The sequence below is a fragment of the Hippocampus zosterae genome, chromosome 5, assembly GCF_025434085.1.
Source record: "Hippocampus zosterae strain Florida chromosome 5, ASM2543408v3, whole genome shotgun sequence".
In the NCBI taxonomy this organism is placed as follows: Eukaryota; Metazoa; Chordata; class Actinopteri; order Syngnathiformes; family Syngnathidae; genus Hippocampus; species Hippocampus zosterae.
This window is the reverse complement of record NC_067455.1, coordinates 12371453-12398357: the sequence shown is the minus strand read 5'-3', so window position 1 is coordinate 12398357 and position 26905 is coordinate 12371453. Positions and strand designations below refer to the sequence as shown.

The following is a 26905-nucleotide window of genomic DNA, read 5'->3' as shown; positions in this document are numbered from 1 at the left end:
CTCTGCACTATGAAGCGGACACGCGATTAAAAGACTGCAAGAGAAAAACTCTAACTGAAATATCGGAATTTTTTTTTCATATTAATTCATGGATTATTTGCCTTTATTTTAGCATAAGCCTACCTGATAAAACCAGACCATTCGTGTATAATAAATTTGACATTTTTTCATGTCAAATGCATAATAGATCACAACATAGAGGGCAAATTTTTTTTTTTTCAAAATCATTCAGCCCAACATTCCTTCTTCCATCCATCTTTCGATCTGCTGCTTTCATCTGTTGTCCATCTATCTCCAAAGTACATATCTATCTATTTGTGCCTGGTCAAGAGTGTAAATAAAAACTTTGTAGTGTTCATCTACTCCCGTCAAAGCCAGGCAAATGTTTTAAAGACGTAATTTTGTCCTTCCACGCCTGTTTTGCTTCGGACCCATCAATGTCCAAAGTGGAGTGGACAGCTGCAAAGATTTTTTTTTTTCTCCCAACGAACAGCTCAGTAACCCTAATTATTGACAGATGCTGCTGTGACCCCCCCCCCCCAATACACACCAAAAGAGGACATTACAAATGTTACCTACATGCCCAGATGTCATTTCAAAGTCAGCACACAGCAATTAGAGTTAACCTCAAGTAAACTGAGCTCGGCCCACGATGAGAAAAACATGTTGTGATTGGTGCAAATGAAGAGACAGCAGCTCCTCACCCATCTCAGGTTGTCATCTCAACCTACCACTTTTCTGGATTGTGCTTCTGTTTTCACTTGTGGACTTTTCCCAAAAGACAAACGCTCTTATATGTATTCCAAAAAAAAAAAAAAAGACATGTTGTGACACGGTATCACTCTGTCCTGACATACTTTGTGTGTGTGTGTTTTATCTTTCATCAAGTGTGGACAAACTTGTTGATGGTTGATCTCTCCAAGACAGGATCGCGGTGCACAAAAACATGACAAAAGCACGGAGGGGTGTTGGAGTGGGGGTAGGTTCAGGGGCACTTGTGGTCCCGCCTCAATGTGGCTGGTGACGTCAGACATTTTCATGAGACTGGGTCGAGAGGTTTGCTGCTTGCAAGGAGCAGTCAGCGCTCTGCTTCGGACACATCTACACGACAAGAAGGTATTGTGTGTTTTTGTATTTGATTTCATTTGAAAACAATGTGTATATTTTTAAACGACACCCGACATCTATATTAGGAGCAATAGCACACACTCTTTTTAGTTGTTTTTCAAGTAAATCAGAGGCAATTGGAACTAGCAATTGGTCTGATTGCGACGGGTTAATTAAGCAGGAGCTCACGCTCGCTGGTTCAGTGCTTTCATTCGGTGTGGTTTATCTAATGAGCCCAACTTGTTGTCTGCCGTTATGAACTATAGGTACATGTTTGTTTTCATAGAAAGATATTTTCCCACCACAGAGCAATTATGTTGCGCATAGAAAGAGGTCATCATCGGAGGGGGTTGGGGTGGTGGTGCATGAAGATACTCTTGAAATAACGTCAATTTATTGTTGGAGGGTCACAATTAAATGTAAAATAATCATTGTATAAAACTGTACAAGCAAATACAGTGTGAAGAAATATTCCTAAAGAAAAAAAACTACTGCCGTGTAAATTACTGAATTTGAATTAGATTACTGCAATCGATTTATTGGTATTTTTAAACATTTTTTTTTCTCTGGTAAAATTACAACTGTGTACTTTTTCTGCCCGAATTGATATGTTAGATTTTTGGTATTTCTGTTGCAGGTCTCAGGACAATGATGGACGTAATGGGTGCGACGCCCTACTATGATATAAACGTTTCTGATGCCAGCATCGCAAATGGCACGTTTTACGACGACGGGGACGAGTACGAAGACAGTGACGACCACGGCGAGCTGAGGCAATCTCTTAACATCATGTCTCTTATCGTCTACTGCCTGGCTTTTGTCCTGGGCGTGTTGGGAAACGGCGTGGTGATCTGGGTCACTGGATTCAAGATGAAGAAAACAGTCAACACCGTTTGGTTCCTCAACTTGGCTGTGGCCGACTTCCTCTTCACAGCATTCCTTCCTTTGAGCGTGACTTACACCGCCATGGATTTCCACTGGCCCTTCGGCAAGTTCATGTGCAAGCTGAACAGCACCATCAGCTTCCTCAACATGTTCGCCAGTGTCTACATCCTGATGGTGATCAGCGTTGACCGATGCGTGTCAGTGGTGTGGCCTGTGTGGGCTCAGAACTATCGCAGCGTGCAGAAGGCATCCTGTGTGAGCCTGGGTGTTTGGCTCCTGGCCCTAATCCTGAGCACTCCTTACTTCATCTTCAGGGACACCGGGCCGTCATACAACAATGACCAAATCATCAACTGCTTCAATAACTTTGCCTTCTCTGATGATTATGTCACGCCACAAGTGACCCAGGTGCGATACTTCCGCCATCAGGCCATGACCATGACTCGCTTCTTTCTGGGATTTGTCATCCCCTTCACCGTCATCGTGTCCTGTTACGCCGTGATAATCCACCGCCTCCGTAGGAACCGGACCCTGGCCAGTCAGTCGAGTCGCCCCTTCAAGATCATCGCTGCCGTCATTGCCACTTTTTTCCTGTGCTGGGCTCCCTATCACATTCTAGCTCTGATCGAGTTGGTCAATCACATGACTGATTATGAGAGTGAAGTATTGGACCACGTCATCACTATCGGGGTCCCAATAGCCACCAGTCTAGCTTATCTCAACAGTTGCCTCAATCCGCTGCTCTATGTCTTCATGGGACAAGATTTCAAAGATAAAGTTCGTAAGTCCATCCTGAAGGTACTGGAGACTGCTTTCCAGGAAGAGATTTCCCGCTCGTACACCTATACAAACTCAATGGTCACCAGTCGAAGCAAAGAGAAGTCCCTTTCTGAAGCTGAGGTATAAAGCAGCCCATGTTAAACACTGTAAGAGTACATAGCCATTGTATCTGACAAATAATCACAGTTTTTGCCTCAACTGCTACGAATCCACACTTACAATATTTACAATGTGACTGTTCCAAACATTGTAACCAAGCTGTGATGCATTTGTAGACTGTGGGTATTTTTTTTTATATCATGCTAGCTGTATATGGTCACTCCAAAGAGGAAATGGTGCAACTTGAAACCAACTAGGGATGTGTATAAAATTCTGTGAAAGGATTGTGAAGGATTTAGTCAGTGTGGAGCTGTTGATTGTTGTTAAATTGTGTTATGAAGCAATCAAGACCAAAAACATTGCACACGACTTGGCTGCACCCCAATGAGATGCCGCTGATTCACTCTCGACTGGCATAAATACGAAATGCATGAGGTCAGCTATGGAAAGTTGAGATACATCACTGCAGACCAGCGGTATTTTTACACTCAATATGACACTGGCATTTAAAACATTCAAAGAGCTGCTCCCATCTCAGACAAATCCAGAGTCGATCCAGAGAATTTTGTCAAGTGCCTGTCCGAAGTCCCATCTACTTTGTAACTGTCCACGAAGTGTTTCTGCAAAGAATGGCCAGTTTTGTTTGTGCACATTTCATTCGAATTTACATCAAGTGAAACTGGACTTTCACACAAAATAAGAATTTGTATTATCGAGATATGCTGCAAAATTGCAAGAATCAAGGCAGACAGGGTAGAACAAATAAGACACATACAGCTACTTGAAACATCAACAAAATCGTGGGGCAAGTTGACTGAAACGATAATTATCATTGAAGATATATTTTCCACATAATATGGGATCATCTATATTACTGCGAAGCAAACCTATTCGAAAAACACTTTAATTCATCCTAGAGACTTTTTTTCTTGTTTCAGTATCCTACTCCTGTTTTGGTTAACTGCCGAGTTGAAACGGGCCCGTTACTTCTTTTTTTCCTCTCAATGGGAACACAGAGTTTTCTATTTATTTACCTAAAGTGAATGATGCACCTATTTGAGGTATCTATTCGTGGCGATGCCATTACTTGAGGAAATGATTCTACGATACAGTAATTGTCATTTCACAAGTCTTCATTCTAGAAGCAGGTTGTTTATTTGAATAGATAAATAAATAATACTCATCAGCACCAATACCAAACTTGCACTTTCAACCGTTTTTATTCTTACTCTAGAACTGGAATAAACTGCATGCTTTAGTACGTTATAAATGGCTGTTAAAGGCTCTACTTACTAAATGCAGGCTATACTGTCACTATCCAAAGTATCTTTCTCAAAATGTTCAGAGTTATTTCTTTTAACTGATATTTTTTTGTTTGTTTATTTTGCAATAGAAATGACTCCACATATTTCAAATGGACGTACAGTACACGTAGAACAGTCTTAAACAATACAGTCATTCGTACTTTTGTCCCCTCTAAGTAGTTACGGACTCCACATGTCATGGTTATGCGTATTGCTATCTAAGCACACGACCTGTCTAAGAAAGCTTGACTGTTATGTAAAAAAAATGTAAATGATAAAAAAAGTGTGTGTGTACAATAAAAGTGATCTTGAAGAATTCATTTATTGAAGCTGGTTTGTAACATCCATTCATGTGTTCTCTCTAGTGACCTCCAGCGGCTCAACAAAGACTCTTTAAATCCATGTAAGTCTACTTTGAATTTTCGATTGTCTCGAAGTTTTGTTTAAAAAAAAAATGTCAAAGAATTGTATGGATATTTATTTTTTATATCATTTTTAGATGTCAATAATTCTATTCTGCCATAAATGATATATAGATGACGTAACAAAACACAACCGGTTAAAAAAAAGCTGCTTTTCCACATTTCCCTGAACTGTAAGTACTATTTATAAACATGTGGCTCACTCACGAGCACTGTTTAGTACACATTTCTATTGCGGTTGTTTTTTAGGTGCTTTCCTTTGGTTTTGTTTTATATTCAACCAGCAAGAGGCACTGTTTTGCATTTCTCATAATTTCATGTAGCAAACCATTTGAGGCACAGGGTCTGCAGTACATCGCATAGTGGAGCGTATTGCTTTTATTCTCCTGCAAGTCAGCGATTTGATGAGCTGCAGTCAGGAGGTGACTTGTGTTCAGTTTGCTTACGACCCCATGATGCCTTGTGTTGCATTTATGAAGTCTGCTCACATTCCAACTGGTCAAACGTCTTTACAGAGATGTTCCATTCAAGAAGGTCGTATTTCCACTGTGAACTTGCCAAATTCAAGGCACCCAAAATTGAAGGGCTATCATGTGAATATTTTTATTGAGAACCGGCCACGGTCTCCGTCAGGGTCATGTACTTTGTGGCCTAATTCCAGCCTATTCCAGTCTGGTATTGGCTCTGCTGTTTGGGGGATTTTTAAATGTGTGCTTTGGCTTTTTCTGCTTATGATCTTTGTTGCTGGCTTTATTTTCTTGTGTTACACTGTGACTTGTTTGAGTTGACTGTTATGGTTACCACTCATTAAATCTTCCTATTCTTTCACAGAGACCCAAGAATTGCCACATCGGAGCCGTGAGCAAGACCCAGCAATTATCCAGATGCACAGAACCCAACGAAATGGGACATTGCCACAAGTGTGTGCAGGTCAACTTTGCGCTCATCATCAACTAAAGACAGCACAATTGTCTGAAAATCTTTGAACTCTATTTATAAGCAGATCAGATAATGGATGGATGGATGCCTCTTCATTCGAAACACAAATGGTGTCAAAATGGCGTCTCTTACACTGAACAAAAAGTAGTTAATATTAAGTTGCATTAGATTAAAACGTGTCTTAATTCAAATTCTGTTTATTTTTGTTGCAAACACAAGAAAATTACATCTATTTACCATTTTAAATAGATGCAACTGATGCACTTTTTCCAAATTAAGTAAATCCAATGGATCTTCTTTTTTTAAGTGTTTAGGCCATGTAAAAAGGGGGCTTATGGGTCTCAATGTCCATCAGTAGCCAATCAAGAGTTGTGTGTTTTTGTTGCATTTATTTCCCAAAGATTTTTCTTTAAATGGGTGTATCAAATGTACTCATTCAGATTTTATTAATGATTTAATGTCTTTGATGCATTACAGAAGTGGATAATTGATTTAATGTAAATTCAATGGCAACACGGTATCTATATCTATATGTAAATAGTCCTAGTTAACACATTTGTAGAAGTAACCACTCTAATATCCGCTAGTAGGGCATTCCAGAGTGCTGAAGCCTGAATAGAAAATGTTGTCGAATGTGTCGACAACCAAAAAAAAAAAAAATGGGCATGTTGTGAGTCTAAGGCTTGGGATGGAGTGAGAATCCATCAGCGTTTCAAAATGAAACATCAACGGAAACAAGAATAAACTAATGGGAGCATATTGGCCAAGCTTTGCGCATGTCTCCTAAGTTTGCGTGTTCTCTTTGCTAATGTGAGTTTCCTAAGCTCTAACTTCCCTTTAGTTTAGGAAACTTTCAAAATGTTTTTTAAGATACCATACACACAGAAACTTTCAAAATGTTTTTTTAAGATACTATACACACAGAAAGAAGAAGCATTTTAAAGTGAAGTGCATATGAACTTTGAGTCACCGCAAGTGGGTAGTGTCATCACACCGGTTGCTTTATTAGAACGATTGACTTGGGTAATTTCGCCTTTTGTCCCAGATTCACACCACTTTGAGAAAGGTACGGTAGATATTATGTTCTTTAAGTTGTTATTTGGCTCTGGTGTATCTGAATAAGTTAGAATATTGTCCAAAAGTTCATTTATTTCAGTAGTTCAATAAAAATTGTTAATTGATATATTTATGCAGTACATACCTGTAGATTACTTGGATTAATTAAAAAGCAAGCACATCGGTAAATACTTTTCAGAATGACACACGCAACCTAATTTTTGTATTAAATATGATGATTGATCAGTTCCATGGCAAAATCTGATTTACTGAGAGTGTGAATTTTTAATGAATCATCGTCTTTCTTAGCTTTAAGTATAATCGTGAAAATTATTTTTTCAAAATATATATCGAAATAAATCAGCACATGTTCCACCCTGTATCATACTACCACATATGAGTTTCAATATTTATATGGAACTACTGAAATAAATTACATTTTGCAAGATATTCTACTCTTTTGGAGATGGACTTTAATTTATGGCATCATTATTACTAAAGCCGAGAAAACTAAGCGTTTTACAGCTCATAGCTACTGGGCGGCCCAGTTCATTTTTTTCCCCTAAATACCTAATATTTACTGTAAATAGGATTTAAAAGACACTTATAAGACATAATTCAGGCTCTTTAGTTTTAACTATGTTATTATTCTTGTGTGGAAGGTTAGTTTAGAACGTTCATCCAGTACCGTAATTTCCAGCCACTGAGGAATGTGCCGTGTTAGGTCATCAAGGATGACACAGAAAAATGTTCAATTTCCCTTGGTTCGAAAAATATTCAACATCATTGTACTGTATTTTTCATCAATTCAGGCAAGTGTATCAGCTTTGGGTTTTACGAAATGGCTGCAAGTAAATTTGTGAGCAAATTAATATGAGCTCATCATGATTTCAACATTTAAACTTTTTGACATTCCTGCTTTTTATTGAGCTGCAAGATTTTTTTTTCTAATGTAAATTTTTTGCCTTGCCTCAATAAAGGTTGGAAAACACAATAAATGGATTCACTCTTTTCTAAAGTGCCAATAAATGAAGTTATAAGACAAAAACCTCCATCATCACATCATCGTCATGTTAACATTTTGTCAGACATAAAAAATAATAGGACCTACGATATGACTCTGAGGCACACCTTTATTAATGGACAGGAATGAAGTTTCACCCACATTCATGCTTGGCGTTAGCTCATATCAATAAAGATTGAGTTCAGGGTTTCGTTGGCTTACAATGGAGTGTTCTTTCTACGGCAATGACAAAACACACTTGTCCACAAGTTCGAACCAGCACTAGTGCATCACTAACCGATGATAATGCAATAGTAAAGTCATAATTACAGGAAATCTATGAATATATGAAAACAACACTTCTAAACAATAAATATGAAAATATCAAATGAAAACTGTGTATTTTGTGCCGCATGATCACATATTCTTGCACCTCTGCGCAAACTAGTTCATACCATGCCATTCGTAACCTCGAAACATATGTTGGTATCATCCGAAACTCAGGACCCCTTGTACGTAGACATGTACACAACTTTCATTGGTTAGCCAACAGGAATAATGACATAAGGAAGTAACCATTTCATTGTCAACGGAGGAACTTGCAGCATGTTGCATAGCTGCTTATTCTGTGAACAGCATCATTATGAACCGCGATGGGGAGTGTATAGACAAAAAAAAAAAAAAACATGTTTTTCTTTGCAGGTTTCAGGACGATGGAGGTCATGACATCTGTCTCTCCCATTAATAAAGCCTCGGTGCTTGGAGAAGACCTCAATGAGACGGATTACTTTTTTGGCAATCACACGAGTGATTCAAATGCTCAGTTGAGGGATTCTCTCAACATCATGTCAATTGTCATTTACTCCCTGGATTTTGTCCTGGGTGTGCTGGGCAATGGCATGGTGATATATGTCACTGGATTCAAGATGAAGAAAACCGTTAGCGCAGTATGGTTCCTCAACCTCGCTGTGGCGGACTTTCTCTTTACAGCCTTTCTTCCTTTGAGTGTGACGTACACTGCTTTAGAATTCCACTGGCCCTTTGGGACGTTCATGTGCAAACTAAGTACTGCGGTTAGCGCTCTCAATATGTTCGCCAGTGTTTACACCCTGATGATGATCAGCATTGACCGATGCATTTCCGTGTTGTTGCCCTTTTGGGCTCAGACTCACCGCAGTGTCCAGAAGGCTTCCCGTATGAGTCTGTGTGTTTGGGTGCTGGCTCTGATTCTAAGCACTCCATACTTCATCTTCAGGGATACAAAGCCATCCTTATTCAACGAAGAGGCCATTAACTGCTTCAACAACTTTGCATTTTCTGACGATTTCACACCAGAGCTAATTCAGCTCCGACTGTTTCGCCAGCGGGCCATAACCGTGACTCGCTTCCTCCTGAGTTTTGCTATCCCCTTCACAGTCATTGTCGCCTGTTACGCTGCCATCATCCATCGCCTCAGAAAGAATCCCAACTTGGCCGGCCGATCGAGTCGCACCTTTAAGATCATTGCTGCCGTTATAATTGTTTTTTTCCTCTGCTGGGCTCCCTTTCACGTCATTGTTTTAATGGAGCTAACCAGTCATCAGTACTCAAGTGTACTCATCCAAAATGTTGTAACACTCGGGATGCCAATAGTCACAAGCTTGGCCTTTCTCAACAGTTGTCTAAATCCACTGCTCTATGTGTTCGTGGGACAAGATTTCAAGGATAAAGTTTGCAAATCCATGGTGAAAGTATTGGAAAATGCTTTCCAGGAAGAGGACACTCAAGCGGACTCAAAGACAGTTCAAACCAGTCAGGGCAATGAAAATAGTAAACTCTGACTTTCTCTAAAACAATATGTTGCCAACAAATACCAAAACATTACAATGGAAATAATTGCAACAAATTTATATATTCCTGTTGTGATTTTGTCGTGTGTATTCTAGGTTTGGGTGTCTTAAGTTTTTAAACATTAACAGGATGTCTGTTAGTGAATATATTTTTCCGGCATGTTGTGTTAAAACCCCACAACCAATTAAATTGTGTATTTGGCATTTGGAATTCCACCAAAAATACCAAAAGAGGAATGTGATACACTTTCATGGCAGCACAACAGTGATACACAAGCATCTAAAAATCAAGCATGATGTGACTAATCCCAATTCTGATGAAAATGGACAGTCATCTCGGTTAGCGATTTGGCTCATATCGACATGGCAATCAGTGGTGATCAATGTAAATTGAAAATAAATGATGACTTGCTAATTTTTCCACCAGTTTTGATGAGTTTTCCTTTCTTGTCAATTTCAAAGCATGTGCTAATACAGAACATTCAGAAAAAATATTCTTACCTAAAATAAGGTTCTTTCTTGCTCCTTTATCATGATTGTGCATAGTTTTTGTTTCCAGTTTAAAACGCACCACACATTTACAGCTAACAATGATACAGTCAATAAATTGCCTTGATCTTAATTTGTAAAACATGTAAAACCAACAGAAAGCATATCAGGAATGCTGGTACAAGCTGTAAAATGTGTTCAAAGTTTAATGCACTTTTATGTTAGATGATGAGAGGCGGCAAATGTATGGTGACATGATTACCGGTACGTTCTTGTAACCACCTCAGTAACTGAGAAGTCATTGTTAAACATAGCATCCACAGTCAGTGTTTCATGAAATAAAATGCACGCACATGCAGAACTTTGCCCAACACACTCATAATACAAGCAGGAAGAATTCTCAGTGAAATCAACTTTTTCTGAGCTTAATTTACAAGGTGAGGCATTTTTCTTATCCGTTGCTTTGCTTTTTTGTACTATCTCAAGGCCTATTTCTATACATGTCACAGAGGGCCAACACCATTTTGCAGAATGCAATCGATGGCTCATTCACTCAAATAACATCTATAAATCACATAGAAATAAAAGGCTCTCAATTATTGGATTCAAAATTTTATGTTTTATGAAGATTTTTTTATTATGAGTGTGTTGGTATATGTGTGAATTTTATTTTATGAAACCATGTTTGTGGATGGTATGATTAACAATGACTTCTCTGCCATGTTCTATGCTTGCTTCAACGTGAAAGTCACAATTTTGAATAATACTGACAGAAGGTATCAACTGCTCTTTACCAAAGTACATTGTTTAGAGTTTGCATTCAGATCAAGTGTAATTCTTTTCTTAAAATATGCATTGCCATTTGACATTAATGAATTGTGGCAGAGTATAAAGGGATTTATCAAGGGATATCTTTTATTAGAGATACACAGCCATCCGGCTTATACATTTCGAGACAAACATACGCAAACAAAAACAGTAATTACTGTGAAAATGCGATTTGATGTTTCCTTTGTTGAGTCCATCTAAATTCAGCCATTTGTGGTATGTTTTATGAAATACTTCATAAAAGACACGGGAAAAATACATTCAGTATTTCACCCAAAAGACGTAACATCTTGTGGTGTTTAATGAAATTTCCGATGTTGAATAATTTTAAAGAAAGGTTCACAACTCTGAAACAATTTTATATAATTAACTGTAAATGGAAAGTGAATAGGGCGGCAGTGTGATCAACTGATAAGCACGTCTGTCTCTGTGCGGAGTTGCACATGCATGGCAGGTTATTGGAATACTCTAAATTGTCCCTAGGTGTGAGCGTAAGCGGTTGTTTGTCTATGTGTGACCTGCGATTGGCTGACAACCAGTTCAGGGTGTACCCTGCCTACTGCCCCGAAGACAGCTGTGATATGCTCCATCACGCCCATGACCCTTGTGAGGATAGGCGGATTAGAAAATTGATGGATGGATGGATAGAAAGTGAATACTGTACTCACTTTCTATCCATCCATATCTATCTATCTATCTATCTATCTATCTATCTATCTATCTATCTATCTATCTATCTATCTATCTATCTATCTATCTATCTATCTATCTATCTATCTATCTATCTATCTATCTATCTATCTATCTATCTATCTATCTATCTATCTATCTATCTATCTATATATATATATATACAAAAATAATATTATATTATATATATAGCCGAAAGGAAGGAGGCTGGCCGGGGACTAGTGAGTGTGAGAGCCACTGTCCAGGATGAAACATCCAAGCTCCACAAATACATCAAGGAGAAGGCACCAACGGATGATGTACTCAGAGAATGTCTCAGACAATGGGGAACAGAAGATGAGGTGCTGGAAGAGGGACCATCTTGGGAGGACAAGCCCCTACACGGGATGTACCACCGGACAATAACTGAAGTGGGCAATCTCAAGAAGTCCTATCAGAGTTCTAGAGAGGGCTGGCCTGAAGGACAGCACAGAGGCACTCATCCTGGCTGCTCAGGAGCAGGCCCTGAGCACCAGAGCCATCGAGGCCTAGATATACCACACCAGCCAAGACCCAAGGTGTAGGTTGTGCAAAGAGGCACCTGAGACGATCCAACACATAACTGCAGGGTGTAAGATGCTGGCAGGGAAAGCCTACATGGAACGCCATAATCAGGTGGCTGGCATAGTCTACCGAAACATCTGTGCGGAGTATGGACTGGAAACCCCAAGGTCAAAATGGGAAACACCTCCGAAGGTGGTGGAGAATGACAGAGCGAAGATCCTGTGGGACTTCCAGATCCAGACTGACAAGATGGTAATGGCGAACCAACCAGATATCGTGATCATAGATAAAGGGCAGAGGAAAGCCGTTGTAGTGGATGTTGCGGTCCCAAGTGATGGAAACATCAGGAAGAAGGAACATGAGAAACTCGTGAAATACCAAGGGCTCAGAGAGGAGCTGGAGAGAGCCTGGAAGGTAAAGGTGACAGTCGTGCCTGTGGTGGTCGGAGCACTCGGGGCAGTGACCCCCAAACTAGATGAGTGGTTGCAACAGATCCCGGGAACAACATCGGACATCTCAGTCCAGAAATGTGCAGTGCTGGGAACAGCAAGGATACTGCGCAGAACCCTCAAGCTTCCTAGCCTCTGGTAGAGGGCCCGAGCTGAATGAGGGACGGACACCACCCGAGGGGTGAGATGAGGATTTTTTTTTTAATATATATAATATATTAATCCTTACTAAAGGAAGTTTGTAAATATATTTTTCCCCTTGGTTTGCCATGTTGAAAGAAAGAGATGTTTAAAAGAGAAGATTATCTTTGAATGATTAAAGCCTACGACTGTTGTTTACTATCAATATCTGTACAAATGGAAATGTAAGGAACACGAGCCGTTTGTACACATAGCTAACCCGACTAATTGCATCATTAGCTCAAAGCAACTCGTTAAATCCAAATAAAAAGCGAGTTGCGTCGTAAGTCGTTACCTTGCGTCGATAGGTAAAAAAACGATTTGACGTAATCTTCCTGCCAAACAGGATCTTTGGGCGGTCCGGCCTGTAGCTACGGACGTCCATGCCCATAGCAGGAAGCGGCCAGCTAGCAACAAGCTGGGTGATTGGGAACCAACACAAATCGCTCTGGTTTGTCAACAAATGTGATCGATGTCGCGGTAAGTGCAGTCTTCATTAAATATCAGACTATAGTGGTTGGGTGACGTCCTTTATTTAAATATGCCATTTATATGACGATATGCTAATGGTGGCTAACGCTGTCTAGCTCCCGAGCACGAACCGAGACAAAAGCATCGAAATAACATGATGAGATGGCGCACGATATTGTTCTTGCGTTCGCTGTTTGATCTTTAAATCGGGTGTATGTTGCGCTTTAGGGTGAGTTTTATGTCGTACATATGCGGAGAAGAGCCATAACAGGCCGCTTTGGACATCTCCAGCCTTCATCTACCGATTGCCTGTCTTTTTTACCTTCCCGCTGACATGTTTTCCTGTTTTCAACATGCTTCTACTGTGCCTCCTGACTCTACATTTCGTAAGGTAGAATGTTTTGTGTGGGGGTATATTGTAGTGACATATGGTGTTATGAATGAAGTGAATTTCCCTTTGATGACACATACAAATCGGACACTGTGCTTCTCAAATGGCTTTTGAAACCGAATATTGTTTAAAGATTACTGCTCCACAGCATGAAACCGTTTATTGTAACAGCCTGAGCGTTATTTAGTCAGATTCTCAACCAGTATGTCATGACCCGTTAGACTGCCGATTTACACGGAAAATGATCTACAGCCACTTAATTCCAATTTATTTTAATTACTACAAATACAGTATCTTTGTCCACCTTAGACAGCTGGCCAAAATAAAACCTCTCCTCTCACATGAACACTTTGAGACAGTAATTCATGCCTTTGTCACATCCCGGCTCGATTACTGCTACGCCCTGTACTTTGGAGTCAGCCAGTCCTCCATCAAGCGCCTTCAGCTGGTACAGAATGCCGCTGCTCGCCTCTTGACTGGTACTCGTAAGAGGGAGCATATAACTCCTACTTTGGCATCCCTTCACTGGCTCCCCATTCATTTTAGAATTATTTTTAAGATCCTCCTCTTTGTTTTCAAATCTCTGAATAATCTCGCGCCACCTTACCTCTCTGAGCTCATACGCCCCTACACCCCTGCCCGGCGCCTCAGGTCTGTGGACCAGTCTTTGCTAGACGTACCAAGAACTAAACTGAGGCTCAGAGGGGATCGAGCCTTTTCTGTTGCTGGTCCATCTCTCTGGAATGACCTCCCACTGAACATTCGGCAAGCCTCCTCGCTGCCCATCTTTAAAGCCCTCCTCAAAACTCACTTGTATTCTTTGGCGTTTGACTCAGCATGACTTAGATTTGCTATTGGTTTTACTGCTTGGTGCTTTCTACCGCCTTATTACTTATTACTTATTACTGATTCGTCTTACTGTTTATTGTATATGTTAAATCGCTCCATGTACAGCACTTTGTATGCAGCGATGGCTGTTTGAAAGTGCTCTATAAATACTGTTGACTTGACTTGACTTGACATCTATTGTTAATGGCGATGAATTGTGACAGGCAGAATTACATTAATTAAACGCTCTTCCACTTGATGGCAGCAAATACACAATTAAAACGTATATCCAGTTTTTGCAACATATTTTTTTGGTGGTTTGCTGTGAGATTTATTTTTCCTAATGCAAATGATGTGCCTCAGCTCAAAAAATGCTGTGAACCACTGTTTCCTCATATGGTAATGGTAGTCATTCCAGAGTGGTGGGTGGTTGACCTAAAATGAGCATCTTACACTTGTGGGAGAGGTTTTGACATGCTGCATTTCTAGCACAGGGATGGCCAACCTGTGGTTCGCGAGCCGCATGCGGCTCTTTGGTTGGTTAAATGCGGCTCCCGGGCTTTCACATGACAAGCGTCGAAAACACCTCTGCGATGAGGCTGCCATTCAAGCAATGGCACTGTACAGCTGAACTTACGATGTCAGACTGTGTGTGACTGTGTGTTTTGATTTTGTTCATGTCCGGTGATGTTCCGATAGTCGCTTATCTTGGCGTGCGTACATATGCGCACATGTTCATGGTCGGGCGCCCGCGTGCATGCATGTGTGTATATACTTGCACCTGCGCCATCTGGTCGATCACAGGAGGCTTGTCGCTTCAAAGGTCAATCTTCGGTCAAATATGTAGCAAACTGACCCAAGTAGGAAGTAACAACTGCAGCTCGCATGTAGACCGTGCCTGTTTCGAGTAACAACAATGGAATACTAGCCCGATTTGAAGAGGATTGTTCAAGAGAAGGAATGTCAGAATTCGCTGCACTAAGGCGCAAAGCAACATGCATAGTAAGAGAAAAACGTTCTTATATTTCTGTTTGTGGACTTGGTTGAACTGAGAGTTTGTGTGTGTGAGACACTACACACAATATTGACAATGACTGGCCTGTGGTCTTAGGACTGTAGGAGTCATTATGTTGTTGGTGTGTGACATTTACAATAAAAATACAATACATTCATCCATTCATTCATTCATTCATTCATCTTCCTAACCGCTTGATCCTCACTAGGGTCGCGGGGGGTGCTGGAGCCTATCCCAGCCGTCTCCGGGCAGTAGGCGGGGGACACCCTGAATCGGTTGCCAGCCAATCGCAGGGCACACAGAGACGAACAACCATCCACGCTCACACTCACACCTAGGGACAATTTAGAGCGTCCAATCAGCCTGCCATGCATATTTTTGGAATGTGGGAGGAAACCGGAGCACCCGGAGAAAACCCACGCAGGCCCGGGGAGAACATGCAAACTCCACACAGGGAGGCCGGAGCTGGAATCGAACCCGGTACCTCTGTACTGTGAAGCCGACGTGCTAAGCACTGGACTACTGGGCCGCCCTAATACAATTTACAATTAAAAAAGAGACCCCGACACAGATGTAAAATCACAATTGACATCCCAAATGTTTTTAAATAGCATTGTGACAAGTAGCCCCCGCGTTTGTGCAATCTTTTTTAAAAATTTTATTAGCGCTGAAAACGTGCGTGTGTGTGCGTGCGTGTGTGTGTGCGTGCGTGTGTGCGTGCGTGCGTGTGTGTGTGTGTGTGTGTATGTGAATAAGATAAGATATCCTTTATTAGTCCCACACTGGGGAAATTTACAGCCTCCAGCAGCAAGAATGTTGGTAGAAAGAGGAAAAAAAACAACAAACAACGTTCAATTAAGTGCAATATAAACACAAAATGGATAAATCGCAGTGCTATTTACAATTGTCTTTCACATCATTTAATTATTATTATTATTATTGTTATTTTTATTCAGCAGTCGGTAGGAACGAGCGTCGGTATCTCTCCTTCTTGCAGCGCGGGTGTAACAGTCTCTGGCTGAAGGAGCTACCAAGTGCTGTCAGGGCGGGCAGGAGGGGGTGGGAAGGACTGGCCATCATAGCTTTTAGCTTAGTTAGCATCCTTCTGTTGCCCACCTCCTCCAGAGTGTCAAGGGAGCAGCCCAGGACAGAACTGGCCTTCCTGACCAGTCGCTCCAGTCTCTTTCTGTCCCGGGCTGAGATGGTGCCTGACCAGCAGACAATGCCATAATGGATGGCCGAGGCCACCACCGAGTTATAGAAGGTCTTAAGGAGCGACCCCTGAACCCCAAAAGACCTCAGTTTCCTGAGTAGGAAGAGTCGGCTCTGTCCTTTCCTAATCAGGGTGTCCGTGTTTGTAGACCAGTCCAGTTTGTTGTTCAGAAGAACACCTAGGTACTTGTAGGAGGTCACCCTCTCTATGTCCATACCCTGGATGTTCAGCGGTGCTGGTGAGGACTGTTTCCTGCAGAAATCCACAACCAACTCCTTAGTTTTCCTAGGGTTGGTCTGGAGGAGATTCTGGCACCAGTCCACAGAGTCCTTCGTCAGTCCCCTGTACTCCCGATCATCCCCCTCTGTAATGAGGCCAACAATCGCAGAGTCATCGGAGAACTTCTGAAGGTGGCAGTTTGGAGTGGCGTGTCTGAAGTCCGATGTGTAGAGGATGAACAGGAATGGAGCCAGAACAGTCCCATGCGGCGCTCCAGTGCTGCAGAGAAGCCTGTCCGACTCACAGCTCTGCAACCTCACGTACTGCGGCCAATTTGTGAGGTAGTCTATGATCCATGCTGTGAGATGGTGGTCCACTCCGGCGTTCTGCAGTTTGCCTCGCAGTAAGTTGGGCTGGATGGTGTTGAAGGCACTGGAGAAATCAAAACATGATTCTCACAGTGCTCCCAGCCTTCTCCAAGTGTGACAGCACTGAGTGGAGGAGGTAGATAATGGCGTCTTCCACGCCGATGCCAGGCTGATAGGCAAACTGCAGCGGGTCCAGTGCGGGCTCACCAGCGGTCGAAGGTGGGCGAGGACGAGTCTCTCCAGGGTCTTCATCAGGTGAGACGTCAGCGCCACCGGTCTGTAGCTGTTCAGCTCCTTAGGGTGGGGGGTCTTGGTCACTGGGACCAGGCATGAAGTTTTCCACAGCTGTGGAGCTCTGCCCAGCTTCAGGCTCAGGTTGAACATGTACTGGACAATGTCACACAGCTGGTCAGAGCAGGTCCTGAGGAGCCGGGAACTGATCTTGTCCGGACCTGCTGCCTTCCTCACATTCATCTTCCTCAGTTGGTTCCTCACCTGCTCTGTTGTGATGGACAGGCAGGAACCAGGTGACAGAGGAGGGGGAGGAGAAGAAGTCCTCAGTGACAGTGGTTGCAGTTGGTGGTTGGGGGAAGGGACAGACGACTGGTCGAAACAGTTGAAAAAACGGTTCAGTCCATCTGCCCAGTCCTTGTCCTTCTCAGTCAATGTCTTTTGGGCTGTCATGGCCTGAGATGGTTTTCAGGCCGCTTTCTCCTCCTTGTGCGGCGGTCCTTCCCGACTCGACACCCTCTTGTACTCCTTTTCAACTCGCGTGGGATATCCGGTTTGTCACCGGCCGGTAGCCCGCTGTTAGCCCGCCATGCTAACAGCTGGTCCTTACTGTAAACAATGGAGTTGCGTGTGCTATCGGGATCTCCGTTCACGGGATACGTAAAAAGATTAAAGCAAATAAAGGAGATGAGCAGAAATGAAGCTGCCACTCTCCCCCCGTAGGTTTGGGGTACAAAACCACGCAAAACAAAATGGGAAGAAGAAATAAAGTAAAAGGACTAAAAGAAACTCAAACACAGGCAGCCATTCCGGGGGCGCCATCATCCCCAAAAAAATACTGCTATCCCTCGTTTTATCGTGGGGATATGTTCCAAAAAGAATACCATGAGAAGTGAAGTCGGCATCTTTATATATTTTTAAAACATTTTTTTCGTCCCCAAGCATTAAAAATATCAATGTTTTCTTACAAACAACTCTGTTTTTAGCACAGAATATTTTGTCAACATTGTGGGTTTTACATTTACATGCACATGCACACACGCACACAGTGATCCCTCACTTATCAGGGTTAATGGGGACCCTGTCGCAATAAGTGAAAAACTGCGAAGGAGGGTTTGCTCCCCATAGGAGTTTTTGTGTAATTGTGCGGGTACCGGCATGTTTAAAATATGTGAACGGTAGTTATACATATTTGAGCAGCCTTACCTCTCTGAGCTCATCCGCCCCTACACACCTGCCCGACGCCTCAGGTCTGTGGACCAGTCTTTGTTAGAAGTACCAAGAACTAAACTGAGGCTCAGAGGGGATCGAGCCTTTTCTGTTGCTGGTCCCTCTCTCTGGAATGACCTCCCACTGAACATTCGGCAAGCTTCCTCGCTGCCCATCTTTAAAGCCCTCCTCAAAACTCACTTGTATTCTTTGGCGTTCGACTCGGCATGACTTAGATTTGTTCTTGATTTTACTGCTTGATGCTTTCTACCGCCTTTACTACCGATTCGTCTTACTGTTTATTGTGTATGTTAAATCGCTCCATGTACAGCACTTTGTATGCAGCGATGGCTGTTTGAAAGTGCTCTATAAATACTGTTGACCTGACTTGACTTGTATTCACTGAAATCTTTTAATTATAAAACTTTATACAGTAATTAACTTTCATCAGCACTGCCCCTTGAGAGAGGCGAAGAGACTTGTGTTAATGGCGGAGAAGGCTCTCATTTTATGTTCTCAAGGTGTAGCCGCCATTAGCCTCCAGCTAGCACCTGGCCAGCTATCCCAGCGCAGCCGACATGTTTATGATAAGACAATTAATCGGAATTGATGAGGAGGAGGCAAAGAGAGACATGCTGCTGCTGCTACAAGCCCAATCACATCTGTCTCTCTCTCTCTCTAAAAACAAATGATTAAAAATATCACTTACATTAGCTGCACTTCAATGTACTGTCATCGTTTGTATTACAAGTACATAAGGCAAACAAAAAAGATTTGTGTGTGTTTCCGGTATCATGAAATTTCAGCATAGGGTCGGTAGGTCGGACAAATCTATTTATTTTTTAATCTTTTTTTTCATCAAAAATTTAAACAAAATAACCATAAAACCTAAAACAAGAACACATTGAACCTGCCGCTCCGTGGCTGGCGCCGCCGCCGCCTATGTAGTTTTCCCCCTCGCTGCGGACTCGGGGGGCCGAGGCGCACCGCCGCCTCCGCCCTCAGTGTTTACTCGGCCCGTGGTGTTCATCAAATAGTTTGCTGATTTTTTTCGATACATCAATGGATGCTATTTTCTTAACATGACGTTGCGAGCATGCAACTGTAACACAGAAAACGCGGTTTAATCTGTCGCCGCAGATCGCGGACGCCACCATGTTTCAATGTTGTTGACAGACGACAGGACAAACGACGCACGCGATCAACTTGAATATCGCGAGAGTTTGCACTGATGTAAACCCTCTACACAAAAATGTAGAGGGCTGTTTGAAAAAAAATGCCAATCATAAAGTTTTTTTTTTCGACGTAGAAATCCTCGGTCGGTCGCTTTGCACCGCTTTGCTTCACTGTTAGCATTTAGCTGATTCATCTCGCTCAACTCGGCTGACCCGCATTTATTCACGTTACCTCTGCCAACCACCAAAGCCGACAACAATGCAGAGAGGTCTTGCTGGTCAGCCATTTCACCTGGGATGTTGAAAGTGCAGTGAAGCTCTGTTGTCCTGCTTTTGTTTACGTTGCCTGCATCAGCATGTTTGGTGACTGGGCGTGATGTTGGCCGATATCAGCTCCTGACTGAGTGAGTGTGTGTTCTGATACCGCTTGTGGGAATAAAGCAATTGAAGAGCACCGACAACTGTGTCATCCTTGAAACACAAATGGGGGCATTACATTGGTGTTGGAAGAGGGATTGCAGCTGACGACCACACTGAGAGAGTGAGAGTTTTGCAGCACGCTTCACAAAAGAGACTCACCCCGCCCAGATTCAGGTGGCAATGCAGTTTAATGCCTGGTCTCTTGAAGAGACAGTAGTCCAGGTCGCCCTCGCTCTGGAGGGAAAAGTTCTACTGATCCTTATGGACATCCCCCCACATGAGCATCTTGATTGGCAGGCTGCCGAGGGAGCCCTGCAACAGCCTTTCAGTCTTCCCATGTACACCGATGTTGCCAGGTAGAAGTTGTTTAACCACAGGGAGGAGGTGAGAGTTTAGATGCCTGTACTGCAGACCTCCGGCATCACGCCAGGGCTCAAGAGGAATTCGACTTTTAGAGGGGCTCCAACCAGATCGGCTCAAGGAAAACTATACTCGCACAAATTTGGTCCTGCGACATTTGGGGGAAATGGCACATCCAGCTGCAGCCACGCCACCTGCCCCACCTGCCATTCACCAAACACAAAGCGGCTGAACAAAAGATCCAAACAATCCTGGCAACATGAGTCATTGATCCATCAACAAGATGGGACATGGCAGTTCTATGTGAATTACAGTCGCCTCAGCAATGTCACCCAGAAAGACTCATACCGGTCTTGAATCTATTACATCATAGATTACCTCAACTGGTTCTGCTAGTTTAGCTCACTTGATCTGCAGAGCGACTATTGGCAGGTGGAGTTGACACCAGAAGCATGCCAAGACTACATTCTTCATCGGCCAAGGATCATGTCAGTTCAAGGTGATGCCATTTGGAGTTTGTCATGCCTCAGTCACCTTCAAACGGATGATGGAGACGGTCCTGATCAACATTCCATTAGAATGCTGTATGGTTCTACCTTGATGACTTCCTGGTCCATGCCGCCAGCTACCAAAACACTTTGTAACATTTGAAGGAAGTCTTCACCCGGATATATTTGGTTCTGAGCCATTCCATTATAGATTTTGCTTTATGTTTAGGATCCATGTTTTGTTAGAAGCTAAACCCAGTCTCAGGTCTTTTGCAGACTGCAACATTTTTCCCCCCAAAATTGTCTTGTATTTGGCTCCATCCATGTTCCCATCAACTCTTGCTATCTTCTCAGTCCCTGATGAAGAAAGGCAGCCACAGACCATGCACGATGCTTCCACCAGAATGTTTGACAGTGAGAATGTTCTCAGGGTGATATGCTGTGTTACTTTTGCACCAAACATAACATCATGCGTTTTGCCCAAACCGTTAAATTTTGGTTTCATCCGACCAGAGCACCATCTTTCCACGTTTGGTGTGGCAAGCTTCAAACAGGAGTTTTTATGTTTTTCTTTGAAAAAATGGCTTTCTTTTAGCCACTCTTTCATACAGGCCAGATTTGCACAGTGGACAGATTCTCCCACCTTAGCTGTGCATCCTTGTAGCTCACCTCAAATAAACATGGCAGCATCTCTTAGTAATGCTCTTCTTGCTTGGGCTGAAAGTTTAGAGGAATGTCCGGGTCTTAGTTGGTTCGCAGTGGTTTCACCCTCTTTCTATTTGAAAATGATTTATTCAACAGTGTTCCGCAAGATGTTTAAAGCTTGTCAAATATTTTTATATTCTGATCAAGGGTTAAGTTGACTCGCATCCTGTGGGATTCCCTCGAAAATGTCATGTTCTTGTAAACAGCCTTGTGTTGTATTACTGACATGATGTTGCACTTTTTACATAGCTGATGACATCTGGCTGTAATCTGTTTAGAATGTAATCTTGTTTAGCTCTAGTAAACTCGTGGTCTATTTTCAAACTTATGCAGCATTGATTGAGTTTATATGGGGGTGGGTTGTTTTTGTTTTTTGTTTTTTGGGGGGTAGTATCATGGTCCTGACATTACAAGAACATCCACTCTTCTGCCTGGTCTTTAATCTGCTTCACTCCTTCTATTCTTTCCCATCACTATTGTATGATCAGCAAGTAAAAGGGAAAGCAGAATTGGAGAAAACGTCCACCACTTGATGTACAAAAACTACTTTGAGAATTAAGAATAAATATCAGTGTCAATGGAAAGAGTGGTGCCGGAACGTCAGTTTTATCAGTGGTTGATATACAGTAAATTGTGACATAGCAGTAAAGTAAAGAAGTGTTTCTCACATTGTAATAGTGATTTTAATCTTTTGTTTTCCCTTCCAGGTGCTGTTAAAAGATGGAGAACCTATGAGCATTTGGAGCTTTGAAGGACACATTGTTCAATCGCGTTTATTGAGAGACTGAGGACTTTTGTTTCTAACCCCTCATGGAAATTATTTTTGTGACTTTTTCTCTTCATCTCACCTAAGTGATGCCTTCAGCACATGGACCACATCATTTCATTATGGAAAGGCAGAAAGCATTGAATAGTGTCTCTTCAACACAGTTCGGTGGAGATCCATGTACCTTCATCTGTACAGAGTGTGGTGATGGGTTTTCTCACTACACACAAGTGTTGGCCCACATGGCTATTCATGGACCTTTGGAATCATTTTCTTTTGATGGATCATCCAATGGATTTGAAGTCCCTCGAGAATACGTGCTGCAAGAAAATGGCACATTAGCAGTTGTAAACGGCTTTCCGCTGTCGCATTCCTCTGCAAAACCACCTTCTCCTGAAGTCCTGCCACATTTCACACCCTCTGTCAAACCTTTGTCTCCTAATCCAAGGCCACAGTCCGTTCCTGAACCAAATTTACAGACGTCAATGGACTTGAACAATGCAAAGGAAAAGCCTTCCAAGTTCGATTACCGTTGTGAAATATGCAGTAGATCATTCAACAGCTTGCAAAGTTTACGTACCCACCATCAGTACAGGAACGCAGAGCAAAGTTACAGGTGTACATTGTGCTGCAAGATCTTTGAAGGTGGACAAGCACTAGAGTCACACCTCCAAGAACATGCACGAGAACGGTTCCATTCCTGTAGCCATTGTGGAAAGCGATTCGTGAAACCGTATGCCTTGGTTGCGCATCAAAAAGAGAGTCATATTTCTGTAACTGATGAAAATTCAAAGAACAATGAGGGAAACAAGTTTAACAAAATGTACCCATGTCGGAAATGCAAGTTACAGTTCTTTTGGTTGTCAGATTTTCAGACTCACGCACAGCACCATTGCAAAGGTAAAGCGTCAAATGCTACATTTGCATCAGAAATTGACATGAAGTCCAAAAACAACAATGCTAGACCAGTTAAAAATTGTTACAGTAATGGCAATTTTATTGACCTCAATGATGGTAATGACACGAGCCATCAGAATTCAAGCTACAAATTTCACACTACACCATCTATCACACCGTACAGATGTGGTTTATGTGGGGATTGTTTCCCAAATTTAATCAGACTTAAAGAGCATCAGCTAACACATCGGAATAGGGAACCATACCAGCAGAATCAAGAATTGATCAACCCCAAGCAAAAAATAACACTTAAATTCAGACATAGAAGGGGAAAAAGTAAAAATGGCAAACTATTTTCCTGTAAGGTCTGTCAGCGTGTCTTCAATCATTCAAGTAGTTTGTCAAGGCACATGCGATACCATAAGGGTACTATGCACAAATGTACATTTTGTGGTAGACAGTTCCCTCAGCGCTGTGATCTAATAAGGCATCTAACCCTGAATCACAAAGATGACATAGAAAAGAAACCAGGATTGAAACACTTGTTAGTACGACCAGAGGCCCACAATTCAGACAATAAACAGCCCACATCAGAAGTAGATCTGGACAGGATGAGACAGAAGAAAGCAGGCCGGGTCAACTACAAGTGTCAAGAATGCGGGAAGAGATTTCGGCTGGCATATGTTTACCAGCGTCATTTGCGCTCTCACAAAAGATGTCACAATAAGTGTCCCATATGTCCTGCTAAATTCATGAGTGCTTCCACACTTGAGGCTCACCTTAAGAATCACCCAAGCGGTTGGCATAAACCCATTGTGGAACAATCATCTCAGGCCGCTGGTACGAATGGGAAGCCTGTGAAGAGTCATGTCGATGATATAGAGGACGATGACATGGTGGACCACACCCTAAATGACAAAGGACATTCCAGTGTTGTTTATGAATGCACTGAGTGCACAGAGACATTCTTGCACCTGGAGACTTTTCTTCAACACCAGGCTTCTCATGGCTCAGAGAACAATGGGTAACTATGATGTTTGTCCTCCAAGTCATTGTTTTTTTTTTTTTTTCCATTTTATTTATTTTTTTGTTACAAAGTATGGAGCTCTCAAAGAGCCGAACATTTTCTTACATGTCAATGATTAATGGTGGTAAAACGTTTAGACAATTTTCTGAGGCGTGTGGGCAGATTTTTTTTTCTTTTTTTGAGGACATTTTCAAAAGCCCTGACTAATACTAAATACTTGTGCATTGCTAGTAAACGTACAAAGTTAAATACATTAAATCTAATTGTAAGCATTTTCTCTGTCTCACATTGTAGTTAACCAGAAAATTCCATCCAAGAACTGGAGAAATAATTGTTACTTTCCATGGTATCGTCAACGGTAGCCCACATTTGTCACGGTTTACTTTCATTGTTATAGTTTGTTTATCCAATTTTCAATGCAACACAATGGTTATTCATTTGCATTTTTTAAAAATTAAATTTATGAAGAGAAATTATTGGATGTTGTATACTTTTTCCTCTTCCTTCATGACCATGTTTTTGTTTGCCTGTTTATTTTAATGGAAAATGTTCAAGGAAATCTCAGCAGTTGAGGTCCGTAAAATGATTTGTTCATGATGATACTGAAGCACGGAAACGGCAATAATATGTAGTCAACATTTTTGACTGGCAAATACGTTAGAACACATTTGTCCAATACATCCATCAATTAAATTTTCACTGAATTATTACTTCTCTCAGATTATTTTAATCTAATTTAATATAATTATTATAAGTTATTTCTGTGACCACTGTGGGCTTCTCTGCCATTAACAGAATGTTAACAAGAGGCTGCCGCAATTGAATATTTAGCAACACATTTAAGTACCGTATTTTAATTTAAGATATCCTTTATTTGTCCCACACTGTGGAAATTTTTCACAACCATACGGAGGACTGTATTAAAAGGCGTGATGTTAGTTACAGGCGCTATTCAACACATACACAAAATGCATTGTATTATTGGACGCAGGCATGGTAAAATGTATGCTAGCTTCATTAAATACGGTAAAATACATGCTAGCGTATGTTATTAAAAAGGCCCCAGGAGCAAAACTGAGTTCGGTTGAACTTTATTGAAGTATTTAACAATGTACTCATGTTATTTTTTTGGTCAGTCCTCATCCTCAAATCCATCAAAGTCCTCATCTTCTGTATCCCAAATGAACAGTTGGATGGACGACATCATGATGCAAATCGATGTAATTTCCACATTTTACCTTCTACCGTAAACAAAACGCATTTTCATGTCACTGACCACACTAATAAAGCAGTCGGTTTCCTCCTCCCTCCAAAAGTGTGGGTCTGTGCGATTTCTGAATTTTTCTGTTAGTGGATCTCTGCCTGTGTATTTTCAGTGGTTTACGCAACAGACTCCACACGTACCAGTGCTTTCTGTACTCAAACGATCAAGATTCCTTGCAGATAGAGAATGAGCAGAACACAAACCAATATTCTGTTTATGATGGCCACCCAGTCGCCTATGTGGCCAAAATTTTGGTTAGAAACGGGATAACCCAGGGGTCTTATTTGGGTTTTTGCACGTTGTTGAGTTTATTATTGACTGTATGTAAACTTTATTAAAATACTGTGAATGTGAGCAGAGCAGTGCTCTGACTTTTCATACAGTTTTTAGGTAATGTTAAGCTCCTGGGCTCCTAAACCTGGCTGTGGCAGTGCCATGGGTGCTAGCATTGGGCGTGGTCTCTGTGCAACCCATCAGCAGCTCATTAGTCAATCAGCTATATTCCATCATTTTGATTTACTTAGCAAAGAAACCAATTTAGATGTCAGCATCCAAGTGAGATTTACATAAATGTGGTGACATTTACGAATGTGTCATTCTTTTGGAATAAACAATGAGAATAGATTCCCAGCTGTGAGAGGTTTTTTTTTTTTGTTTTTTAAAAGCTATTTTGGTATGGTATTCGGTAAATATCAGGTATAGTTCACGAAAATAACACTTCTCCAAAGCTTGCATGTAGAATTTATTATTGTATGTCTTTAGAAATTGAATTGTACTATAGCAGATGAAAAAAGTCCAGAAAAAGTCTCAGAAAGCTCTGGAAAATAATTTCAAGAAAAGAGTGGGAGCCCTGTCTGGCCGTGGCGATGTCTGACTCTTCCACTGAAGGCTCTGGTGTTTGACCTCAAGGGCTGTAACTCATAGGTCCATGACTCATAACCAGCAATGACTCTCCCTCGCAAGTCTGGTCTCATGGGTGTCATCATCATCCGTTCTGTCCATTGATTGGCAACCTGATGGAGGGTAGGTTAGAAAATCAGTTTCAGACGTTCAATGGTGACAGAGAGCAGATGTTACAGTTATATACTCGAGAGCATTTATATTGAAGTGCAAGTTCGTGTTTGAACTGGATAGTTTGTGACACGAGTCCTGGAACCTTTCTGCCACACCTAGTACGTCACCTTGGGAAGAATCTCTTGTATCGATCTCCTTTAAAACGTTTATTTTGCTGTTTCACTAAATTAAAGATTAGCCT

The 26905-nt window shown here is 41.8% G+C and overlaps 3 protein-coding genes and 1 long non-coding RNA gene across 6 annotated transcripts; all 4 read left to right on the top strand.

Moving 5' to 3' along the window:
* The first annotated feature begins 967 nt into the window (after nucleotides 1–967).
* fpr1 (formyl peptide receptor 1) lies at nucleotides 968–4834 on the top strand. Of its 2 annotated transcripts, XM_052065517.1 has the most exons (3): nucleotides 968–1116; nucleotides 1745–2892; nucleotides 4541–4834. In XM_052065517.1, exons 2-3 carry the CDS (start codon nucleotides 1756–1758, stop codon nucleotides 4541–4543), a joined length of 1140 nt encoding a protein of 379 aa, XP_051921477.1. In that variant the 5' UTR covers nucleotides 968–1116; nucleotides 1745–1755; the 3' UTR covers nucleotides 4544–4834. The 2 variants fall into 2 exon arrangements, with proteins under 2 accessions (XP_051921477.1, XP_051921476.1); XM_052065516.1 differs by lacking the exon at nucleotides 4541–4834 and having other exon boundaries at nucleotides 1745–4491.
* Nucleotides 4835–6236: 1402 nt separating this feature from the next.
* Nucleotides 6237–9845, top strand: LOC127600749 (chemerin-like receptor 1). 2 transcript variants are annotated; one of them, XM_052065502.1, is made up of 3 exons: nucleotides 6237–6386; nucleotides 6426–6602; nucleotides 8298–9845. In XM_052065502.1, exons 2-3 carry the CDS (start codon nucleotides 6491–6493, stop codon nucleotides 9413–9415), a joined length of 1230 nt encoding a protein of 409 aa, XP_051921462.1. In that variant the 5' UTR covers nucleotides 6237–6386; nucleotides 6426–6490; the 3' UTR covers nucleotides 9416–9845. The 2 variants fall into 2 exon arrangements, with proteins under 2 accessions (XP_051921462.1, XP_051921463.1); XM_052065503.1 differs by lacking the exon at nucleotides 6237–6386 and having other exon boundaries at nucleotides 6458–7451.
* A 2926-nt stretch (nucleotides 9846–12771) lies between these two features.
* Nucleotides 12772–24862, top strand: si:dkeyp-84f3.5 (uncharacterized protein LOC334144 homolog). Its single transcript, XM_052065475.1, has 2 exons — nucleotides 12772–13083; nucleotides 22404–24862. Exon 2 carries the CDS (start codon nucleotides 22552–22554, stop codon nucleotides 24385–24387), a length of 1836 nt encoding a protein of 611 aa, XP_051921435.1. The 5' UTR covers nucleotides 12772–13083; nucleotides 22404–22551; the 3' UTR covers nucleotides 24388–24862.
* Nucleotides 24863–25516: 654 nt separating this feature from the next.
* On the top strand, nucleotides 25517–26271 carry LOC127600778 (uncharacterized). Its single transcript, XR_007962420.1, has 2 exons — nucleotides 25517–26074; nucleotides 26128–26271. It is a non-coding gene; the product is annotated as an uncharacterized LOC127600778 (long non-coding RNA).
* The last annotated feature ends 634 nt before the right edge of the window (nucleotides 26272–26905 follow it).

Excerpts from the sequence above, each read along its gene's own strand:
- fpr1 (XM_052065516.1), top strand. The coding sequence starts at position 1,756 with ATGATGGACGTAATGGGTGCGACGCCCTACTATGATATAAACGTTTCT.
- LOC127600749 (XM_052065502.1), top strand. The coding sequence starts at position 6,491 with ATGAACTTTGAGTCACCGCAAGTGGGTAGTGTCATCACACCGGTTGCT. Across the intron at positions 6,603-8,297 it reads TTCACACCACTTTGAGAAAG|GTTTCAGGACGATGGAGGTC; the intron begins GTACGGTAGATA and ends TTTTCTTTGCAG.
- si:dkeyp-84f3.5 (XM_052065475.1), top strand. The coding sequence starts at position 22,552 with ATGCCTTCAGCACATGGACCACATCATTTCATTATGGAAAGGCAGAAA.